This window comes from Struthio camelus, chromosome 22, assembly GCF_040807025.1.
Source record: "Struthio camelus isolate bStrCam1 chromosome 22, bStrCam1.hap1, whole genome shotgun sequence".
Lineage (NCBI taxonomy): Eukaryota > Metazoa > Chordata > Aves > Struthioniformes > Struthionidae > Struthio > Struthio camelus.
Window position 1 is genome coordinate 3223787 of NC_090963.1, and position 10160 is coordinate 3233946.

Below are 10160 nucleotides of genomic sequence, written 5' to 3' on the forward strand. Positions count from 1 at the left end.
AAACCCCAAGCCCACGGGGAACCCTGACGTAAGACCCAGCACACGTTATTGCTTTGAGGTCTGCGGGTGGAAAAAAAGAAGGGACCCCAGGGAGGTGTCCCGAGCGCCCGGCTCCGCCAGCCCTCGGCGATGAAGAGGGTGCCGGGGGGCAGAGAGCTGCCGGGTTTTCACGCGTGAACTCTGAACCCGGCCAGCCCTCCGGAGGCGAAGCAGTCGGCAACCTCTCCCCGCGGTTTTACCCAACCAGAGGTAGGGGGGCAGAGTTTTGCCAAGTCCTCCCGGCGATTTTGCAGCCTCCCCTCCCACCTTGTCGTGCGGCCCCGGCCCCGGGGCAGATGCCGGGGCTGGCGTCCCCGCGGCGGTCCCGTGGCTCACCTGCGCGTGGGTCGGCTGGGCGGACGGCCAGCGGCTGCTCACGGGGGCTGTGCCGGCATGGCTGCGGGCAAGCGGCCGGTCGTGGGGTACGGCCCGCGGGGCTCGGCGGGGGGAGCCGATCCTGCCTCCCCGGGCGCTTCCTCTGGGGCCGGAGCAGAGCAAGCGATGCAGAGGGGGCCGGCAGCGCCCGACCTGTTTGCAGGCGGACGGGCCGCCCCGCAGCTCGGCTCCTCCACCCTCCAGGCGCTGGGCGAAGTGGCCCGAGGGGGCTGTGCCGGAGGGCCGCGAGGCCGCGTAAAAACGCCACGGCAGAAATTCACGGCTCAGGTTACCGGCTAGATAAATATAGTGTCTTTATCTGACCTCACAGGGCGCCGAAATGCTCCTCTCGCATTCCAGCTTCGGGAAGGCTTAAAGGGGACGTGAGCCCGGGGGGGCTGGTGGCCCACGGCAAGGGGCTGCTAGCAGGGGAGGCCAAGAGGGGAGCTGGGGCAGGGGCGAGGAGGGCTGCAGAAACGGGGCAGGACGCCTGGGGGTGAGTGTGGGGAGAGGTTTGGGGAGGGAGGGGAGCTCCAGGGGAGAAAGGAGGGGCAGAGAAGGAAGAGGGGTGCCCCTGGCTGCCGGGGGGGGGTCTGGAGCAGAGCAGCAAGGTGATGGGAGGAGATGTTCTGGGTTTTGCTCCTCTTGGGGCAAGCAGTGGGGAGAAGAGCCTCCCCCAGGCCCACAGTAAAGGCGGGAGCGGGGGGACCCGGCGGTGGGGGGGGCACCTGGCCCTGGCCCTGCGCCCCAAGCCCGGCGTGCCCAGGGCGGCGTGGGGCGCCCCACGCGCCCGCACCCCGGTGGGCCGGGGTGACTCAGTGAGCACCTGCTGCGGATGATGAGGCGGGATGCAATCACGCTGGCGTGTTCCTCCCTCCTGGCCGCCCCAGGGAAGCGTCGGGGCCGGGGCATGACGCCGGGAGGCTGCTACGGGCTCCCCGGCCGTACTAGGGGCTGGTGGCAGGGCCCTGCTCCCAAACTGTATTTCCCAAGCGTGTTTCTCGGCCCAACCGGGCAGCACCTCGACCCGGAGCGGGGAGCGCTACGCCGCTGCTGCCCGGCTCCTTCGGAGGGTGCCAGGCACCGTGGGCAGAGCGCGTCAGCAGGCACGCAGGTGGGGGACCCTGGCGTGACGCGCGCGCCGCCCCGGGGCCGGCACCTCTGGGACGCGCGTGCACGCCCCGCCGCCCTCCCACGCGCGCCGGCGGCCTCGGCGCCAGCCGTTCCCTCCCCGGAGGACGTGCCCCGAGGGCTGGCCCCCACCCTGCTTTGCAGCCCTGGGCGGACGGGATGGAGAGGCCCCCTCGGACCCGGCCCGGGAGGATGACGCAGCCCCGGGGTGCCCAGCCGGACCTACCCCGCTTCGCCCGTGTCCCGGCGGCGCTGAGCGCCGGAGCCCCGGCCCCGAGCTCACAATGGGGCCCGGAGCCCGGACCAGGGCGCTGGGGGCCCCGCTGCGGGCAGGTCGCCCTCCCCGGGGGAGGCAAGGCTGGTGCTGACCCCACTTCTTGCCCACGGGGTTTGGGCTGTGGAGGTCCCGGGGCCAGGACCCCCCCCCCAACCCGCCCCCCGCCTGCGAGCACGAGCTGCCCCTTCCCTCCCTCCCTGCACCCCACAGACACGCGGCTCCGGCACACGACCTAGGGTTTTATTGTGCAGACAGAGGGAAACTCTTGAAGGATGGGTTTTCTTGTTGTTGCTTCTGGTAGGGGTTTCTCTTTCCCCCCCCTCCCCACTCCACCCCCTGCCCTTTAACAAAGTGTCTTTTAGGACAAGCTGTGGGAACAACTACAGATGCTCACAGAAGAAATGAGCCTGGAGATGCACCGGCGCGCTGTGGGCTGGGCTCGGCGCCTGCCGCGGCGCTCACCAGCGAGCCCGGCGGCACCACGCGGCAAGCAAGCAGGCAGGGGACCGGGGACCGGGCAAGGGGGCAGCTCGCCGTGCCCAGGGCAAAGCCAGGAGCGATCGCCAGCCACTGTGAATTGCTCTCCGCTATGTCGGCGTGGCCTGGGCCGCAGGGAAAGGTGGCCGGGGGCCGGGGCTCACGCTGCCCGACCCCAGCTCCGGGCGCCCGCACCTCCCTCTGCCCCGGGACCCGTCCCTCTGCTGCGCGAGGGTGCCACCGCGCTGTCCCTCCGCATCGCCGGGCCCAGGGCTGCTCTCCTCTCCCTGCCCCGCTCTCGGGAACGTCCTGGCCTCGCTCAAGCGGTGGCCAAAAGCTGGGCTGCCCTTAAGCCCTTTTCTGCTCTTCAGTGGGCACAGGGGAAATGCCCAAGGAGAGGGAGGGAGCGGGGGGCGGAGAAGGGAGGGGGCACGTGGGCTTCTCGCAGCGCCTGGCGTGGCTGGACCCCGGAGGAAGACTGCCCTGGAGGAAGGCTGCTGAGCCTCCCCTGAGGGAGCCCGGGGCCAGGCCGGGGATGTGTGCACGGAGGAGGGATTAGGACCTTCAGCCGTTTCCTACGGTCCCCTCAGGCAGGATGGGGAGACATGCAGAGAAGGGTAGAGGACCAGCTCCCCGCGGAGACCTGGGGGTCGGGGTCCCTCAGGGGAGCCCCCTCCATGCCACCCGCCTGGCCTGGCGCAGCCCCAGGACCTCGGGGCAGGGCAGCCCGGGCGCAGGCAGCGCCGTCGGCCTCTGCGGGGAGCGAGGGCCAGGCCGCCGCTAGCTCGGAGAAGGTCTGCTCGCCTCCACTGCAAGCTGGTGCTGGCAGCAATTCTCTCGTCACAGCTAAGGACTGGTCCCCAGGGAGAGCAAATGGTGGATGTCTTGGGCTCGGACAGCCCCATAGTACCAGATGATGCCTGGAGGCCTCACTTCCAGCTCAGTAGAAAAAGAAACAGGTTAGGAAAAACTCATATCCAAAGCAAGTGTGCCGTGAGACCCCTCCCAGGGCCCCAAAAGAGCCCTGAGGAGGCAGCTGCCTTTGGTGCGGCTCTCCCAGACCTGCTTCCCTCCCTCCTGCCGGCCGCGGCACCCTTCCCCTGCACCCTTTCTCCTTTCCCTGCTGGCTCGGAGGCAGGACTCCCCTGCTGCCCTCTCCCAGCCTCAGCTTTCCCCTGGCACCTGGGGGTGACTCGGGGCTGAGGCAGCAGGCTGAGAAATCACCCAGTCACTTCGCTAGTGGCCAGGGCAGGTCGGGAGCCCCAGCAGCCCCGGCTCCTCCGGGGGCTGCGGTCACTGCGCCCAGCCCGGACACCCCTCTGCACACCCTCACGTCCTCTCTCTCTCTTACCTGTTAGTCCAGCTGTCTTTCCCCAGTTGGAAACAGGTAAAAAATGGCAGTTAAAGGGATGGGAGAAGCTGGCTCTGCGGGGCTGGCGCCCCCAGCGTGAGCACACCAGCCGGCCTGCCAAACAGGGAGGTGCGATGGGAGAAGCAAGCGCTGCCTAGCAGAGCCACCATGCTTGGGCGCGGGGCAGTGCCGGGGGCGTGGGTGCGTGTGATGGCAGGTCTCAGCACAGGACAGGGGTTAGCGTTACATATACGGCTATATAGAGATAGCATAGAGATTGCATTCGTTTCAAATCGTTCAGCTTCTCTTTCCAAGGGCCACGTTCCAGCAGGAGTCGGGGGGAGCGGGTTTGCTGGGGGGGGGGGGCACTGTGTGTATGTGTGTGTGCGAGTGTGCGTGCTTTTCCTTTCACAGGGACACGAAGTCCACGGCTTGCAGGAGAGGCAGGGAAAGGAGAAGCAGCAGGAGCCACGAAGTGTTCTGGATCAAGAGGCTGAAGCCGGCGCATTTCTCCAGTTTGTCTGTGAGGAGGGGAAACGGGGAGGGAGAGAGGAGGTGCAATGAGATCCTCCTGCAACAGGCATCAGGCTGGATGTTTCAAAGGATGCTGGCGCTCAGCTTCTTGCCTGGTCTCTGCTGCAGACATGCAGCAAGTCCTATCCTGGCCCACTGCCCTCAGTTTCCCCTCCCACCTTGTGCCTATGGAAAGCTTTGGGGGGCATGAAGACCCCTGGGAAACATCAAGCCCTGCCTCTGCCTGACCATGTTGACAAGGGGACAGGCATCAGGTGAGACAAGGGGCTTTGCAACTGGAGGACTGTTCCTGGGGGAAATAAGTATGGAAAGTCCCCTCTGCATTCCCACTGGAGACCACGTGCCTCTTGTGTCCTTCCCCAGTGTACCTGGCCCTGGCTAGTGGCACTGACTATGAAGCATCACCTATGAAAGGCCACCCAGTTTGCTGCCTGGTTTGGCCTGTCTGGCACCGAGTGCTGGGGCTGGGGCCCAGGAGAGGGGGACTTAGCACATTGAAATGGGGCAGAGCGAGGCCATCTGTGGGGCTGACTGCTCTGCTCTCCTGAAGATGGGTGCGTAAGGCTTGGAAACATTGGCAGGGCTCCAGAAGGATTTGGGGACATCATACAGGGTCATGGATTTCATTGCTGCCCTTGCCTACCTAAGGGGCAGGTGGGAAGGAGGGGCTGAACGGGAACCGGAGGACAAGCACCACTGCCAAACTCACCTTTGATGACAGTGATGTTCTTTATCTGGTTGCCGGTGTAGTCGTTGGTGGCCTTCAGCTCGCACATGTAGACACCCTCGTCGCTGGTGGTGAAGCTCTGCAGGTAGAGGCACACCAGGTTCTTGTGCATGGTGACGTTGGCCCGGTTCCGGTAGGCGTTCTCGGAGACGCTTATGGTGCTGTGGATGACGTGCTTCCTGTTGTCCTTGGTGATGCTGAACTCGTAGGTCAGGGGATTGCTGGTCTTGTTCTCATAACGGCAGTCCACCCGCAGGCTCTGCCCCAACAGGCAGGCACTCAAGTCCTTGATCATCTGGCAGTGGGTGGCCTGCAGGACTTGGAGAGGCAAGCGGGGGTCAGACGGGGAGTGATGAGCACTGGGGATACCCATGCACCCTCCCAGCCCTCCTAGTTGCTGAATAACACCCTGGAGAGAGCTGAGCCAGGCTGCCCCTTCCCCAGAAACCTCATGCCCCGAGCCCTCCCCACACCAGCATGCTCCATTTGCAGGTCCTGGACCCATGTGTGCAGGTCGCTGGTGTCCACACTGCATGGGGGACACCAGAGCCCTGCTCCCCCTGGCTCTGAGAGCTGCTGCCTGTGTCTGGCTGGTCAGGCTTGAGGTCGCTAGATGGCAGGGAGGGGATCTGTCGCCTGCTGGCCATACCTGTCAGGAAGACAGCGATGCCAACGGTGGGGTTCATCTCTCCGCCGAGGTGCCCGCAGGCAGCTGTCGGTGAGAGGGGAGCCTGGGCAGGGAGAGAGGGAGGCAGTTAGCCGGGACCATCTCCCCGGTGCGCAGATGTGAGTGCACAGTCACGCATGAACAGACACACATGGCAAGGATGGGCAGATAGCGTCTTCCCGCACAAACGCTGGTGCATAGCCTGCTCCTCGTCATGGTATCTGATCTGCTGAACAGAGACAGGCTGGCCCTGCCAAGGAGCTAGGGAACAGGGCAATCAGTGTCTGGCTCCCATCAGCTTTTCATATCCTCAGGCAATGCCAGCCATGCTGTCTTTTCCCTGTCTGGATCCCACACACCAGTCATTAAATTAGCACGGCACAGACCTGCAGCCGCCTGCAGCGAGGTTTGTGCCTGCAGCCCTCCCCTCCCGCTGCCCCGCGGCCGAGGGATGGGGAGGAGAAACCAGGGAGTGTCCCTGGGCCTGCACATCATGGCCAGACCGCCGCGGCTTGCAGCCGGCGCGGTGCCAGGTGAGGGACCCTCCCTCCGCGCCGGTGGGTGGCCAGGCCTGCCAGTCCCCCCCCACCCCGCAGCACCAGCGGGTGAGCTCAGCAAAGATGACTCATTGCAATGCAGTGAGGGAAATGGGCCAAGAGCAGCCAGAAGGAGGGACGAGGCAGCCAGACAGGGAGCCGAGATTGCCAAAGGATGGCACCAAGTCTCCAGGGGCTGAGCTAAGCTTGCCAAGCCGTGGGGAGGAAGGGTTTTGGGGTGGGAGAGTCCCCCCTCTGCATCCCTGGTCTGGAGCCCATTTCTCTCCAGGCTGCCTTGCGGTCTGCATTGGTAAGGCGCCCACGGATTTACCGTCAAAACCCCAGGCCTGCTGACAGCCTAAACCGGCTGAGAGGAATCAGTTCAAGGTTTGCAGCCCAGCCAAGCAACCGCACAGGGAGTCCAGTGCAGACATGCGGGGCGGAGGGACAGGGTGGGGGAGCAGTGAAGCCAAAACTGCGGCTAAAGGACACACCGAATGGCCTCCAGTCGGTCCTCCAGGCTGGGGGACGCGTGCCAGGGTCTAGCCCTTTGGAAGCCAAGGCAAGCAGAGGGGAGGACAGATACCCAGTTTGCCCATCTGAACCTGACTAAGCATCCAGGGAAGAGCTGGGAACTGTCTGTACTGCAGTCAGCTGGATTTTTCTATTTTACATTTTTTGGGGTTTTTTGTGTAACATTTGAGCAGGAAATACCAAACCCATTTGCTCACTGTGAAGCTGTAAAGGATCTCTAAATCCACAACCCAAACCCAGGCCAGGAAGAAAAATTGCTTTCTACTCAGTCTTGATGAGCAAGAGGTTTTGTATGGAGGACAAGGACATGAGGGAGCAGACTATCTGAGTCTCCTTCACATTCCTAGAAACTGGTCCTGGCCCCTTGCGTTAACATTTCTCAGCTCCAACCCATATCTCCTTGGACAACCTGGGACACCCTCTAGGTCACAACCAGCTTTTTCTCCAGAAAAATCCATGCAAATGAGCTCCTGGAGAGGGGGATTTCCTCCCATCTACACACAAAAGGAATTAGACCTTCTAGACTTTGTGCCCTTGGGCCCTTCGGTCCCTTGTACTCCTCTTCTCCTCTTAGCACAGATAACAGGAGCAGGGTTAGCCAGGTAGCCCTCGCTCTCGCACTACCCCTGGGCTTTCCACGGGGACAGGACTCACAGGGACGGCCACATCGGAGCTGCTCCTGTCCTCACAGAGCAAAGCTCTGCACCATGGGCTCCATCACCTGCCTGCAGCCTCTCTGCAGCGGCACCTCCGTGCTTGCCACCCTGAGGAGCTCAGGGTCACAACGGGCTGCTGGGGATGGCGGAGGGTGGGAAAGCCAGGGAAAAAGGAAGGCAGATGGATGGGATGAGAGAAATGAAGTCTCCCTGGCTCTGCTGGGGAGTGGCTGCTAGCAAAAAAGGGGGGGGCGTCTGCCACATTTGGAGGGGGGCTGCTGTGCGCCTGCATGCATGTGTGCATGCAGGGAGAGCGGGGCAGGCGGCACCTGCCCCTGGTGCACGCAGGGGGCCGGAGGGGTCTGTGCGGGAGGTGCCCCGCTTTGGGGGGAGCGGAGCGGGGTGCGGCAGTGGGGGGCGTGGGAGGCGCGGGCGGGCGGGCGCGGAGGCCCGCACACGGGCGCGCCCGCGGAGGCACGCCGCAATCCCGATCCCCGCAGCGAGAAAAACCGGGCAGCATCTCCCTCCGTGACCGCCGTGCCGTCCCCCCGCCTCCCCCGCCGAAACCCACCCGCGGGGACGGCAGCGCCTCGCTCCGCCGTGGCCCTGGGACGCCCGACGCGGGGCCAGCAGGTGGCCGCTCGCCGCGGCCCCGCTCCTACCTGTCGGGGCGGCCGCGGCGCTGCTGTCCGCCGCTGGCCCGGCGCTGTCCGGTGCTGCCCGGCGGCGCTGTGGGCGGCGCGGCGCGGAGCTCCCGCAGTTTGGGCCGGGCCGGCCGGGCGGCGGTAGCAAATCAGCGGCGGGCGGCGTCACGCTGGCTCGGCCCCCGGCCCTGCGGTGTTTTGGGGGGGGGAGTGGGGGGGGTCCCCGCCTCCCTCCGCCGCACCCCCCCCCCCCAAGTCCCTGCCGGCTGCAGGCAGCGCTCCCCCCCCCCCACCGCCCCCCACCGGGTTTTTGGGCGGGGAAGGGTGGCGGGTGCCGGTGGCCGTGGGAACGTGGTGCTGCGCGGGGGAGCTGCCCACCGCCATCCTCCCCCAGCAAGAGGAAGGAGGGCGGTTTGGCAGCGAAAAGAAGAGCCGGGCTTGGGCTTTGCTGGGGAAGGGGTGGGGGGGCACAGCCCCCCTCTCCAAAGGCGCAGGGCTCAGGCTCTCAGCTGGACCGCTCTCCATCCCGTTCACCAAAGAGTCATATAGCAAAGATCCCCCCACGCAGGGAACGGCAGAGCGTGCAGCTGAAGCCCTGTCCGTGATGCCCATGGCTCCATGCCTCGTGTTTTAGGCCAAGCGCTGGTGGCAGTGAGGACCTTAGTGAGGGCTTGTGCCTCACAGGCTCCCATCATCAGTCACATGGTGGGGAAGGGGCTAAAGCTGAGCCGCTTCTGCACGGGAAAACCTCAGAGGATAGCCTGGCAAAAGACTCCCCTCCTTGCCCCTAGGCAAGGCAAAGATGGCAGGAGAGGAGGGCAGCTCATCTCCCCCAGGATTTGGCCCTGAGGCGCTCCAGGAAGGAGCAGAGGGATGCAGGATGGCCTGCCCTGCCTTCACCGCCCCCTCCTACCCCCCACCCCCTGACTAGGCTCCACAAAAATGGCTGGCACTGTGAAAGTTGATAGGAAAAGTCATATTCTGCTCCAGCAGAACCCGATCCCAGGTGTCATTCGAGTCCTGAGGTTTTGCAAGCTGGCTGTGCAGGGGCAGTTTTGCTAACTCAATAAATCCTGGCTCTGGCTGCTCTCTCACTAAGTGGGCTGTGGGCATGCTGCCCCAAACGGGGCTTGAGACACAGGCTGGTTGGGGGTCTCGTGATGCCTGTGGAGTGCAGAGCAGGCTTCCCAGGGGGTCAGCTTGCTGCCATGAAGAGGGCAAAGGCCTGGTCCTATCTGTTGTGGCAGCTGGATGTCAAATGGACCCAGACTGTGGTCATTAAATGCAGCTGTACTACCTGCACATGACTACACTGCTGACTGTGGATGGCACAGACTGACAGCTGGCTAACAACAGCATTTACACTGCCATCCGTGTGGCAAAGCGACACGGAAAGCCACCACTAACATGACTTTGCAAGGCAACACAAGCACGCAGGCACCTCATGCATGTTGCCATGTTGCCACGGTTCCAAAAAAGACAAGCAGGTCTGCATCCAAACATAGCATATAACAATGTGCACATACATGTGTCCACAGCCACTCACTCAGCCACACATATCTGTGAGCTGCGTCTCCTCCACAGCCCCCAGCTATGTGAGGGTAGGCAACAAGGGAATTCAAGCTGGAAGGGCAGGCTTTTGAAAGCATGCAGTTGCCCAAGGCCCATTGCAAATGATTGCAGCTCCCTTTAAATCTCTGGCTGGTGGTGCTGTGGAGGCAGGCGTGATTGTGCAGTTTCTGGGCAGCGCTGGCAGCCAGCTTCCTGCCTAGGTATTTGCAGGAGGCTCCTTGCGGAAGTTCTCCCGGCTGGATGGAGCCTCACTGCAGATGCAGCCTGGCTGCCATCCATGAGCCAGAGAGCTCCAGCTCCCAGGTCACGCTTAATGCAGAGATGGAGGAAGGTCCCCTCCAGACTGCTTCCAAAGCAGAGGAAGAGAGTGTGGAGGAGAAAATCTAGTCATGACAGACAGATAGACAGATGGAGGGGGGAGGCAGGCAGGGCAGTGTGTGCAGTGGCAGGTGGCAGGTAGAAAGATGGATAGACAGGAGCAACCGCAAACAGGGAGGTTGACAAACCGGCACAGTGCGGCACAGTGGTGCAGACTGACCAACCGACACCGGCAGGCACAAGGCTCTGGGAGAGATAGGCAGACATGGGTCGATGCATCAGGACAGACGGACAAACAGGGGCAGGGCACAGACAGCCCTCT

General features: G+C 63.8%; 1 protein-coding gene across 1 annotated transcript; it reads right to left on the bottom strand.

Annotated features, from left to right (window-relative positions):
• Nucleotides 1–2041: 2041 nt before the first annotated feature.
• THY1 (Thy-1 cell surface antigen) lies at nt 2042–8083 on the bottom strand. Its single transcript, XM_068916896.1, has 4 exons — nt 7967–8083; nt 5561–5642; nt 4894–5229; nt 2042–4171 (listed from the first exon to the last, which is right to left on the bottom strand). Exons 2-4 carry the CDS (start codon nt 5595–5597, stop codon nt 4059–4061), a joined length of 486 nt encoding a protein of 161 aa, XP_068772997.1. The 5' UTR covers nt 5598–5642; nt 7967–8083; the 3' UTR covers nt 2042–4058.
• Nucleotides 8084–10160: the final 2077 nt, after the last annotated feature.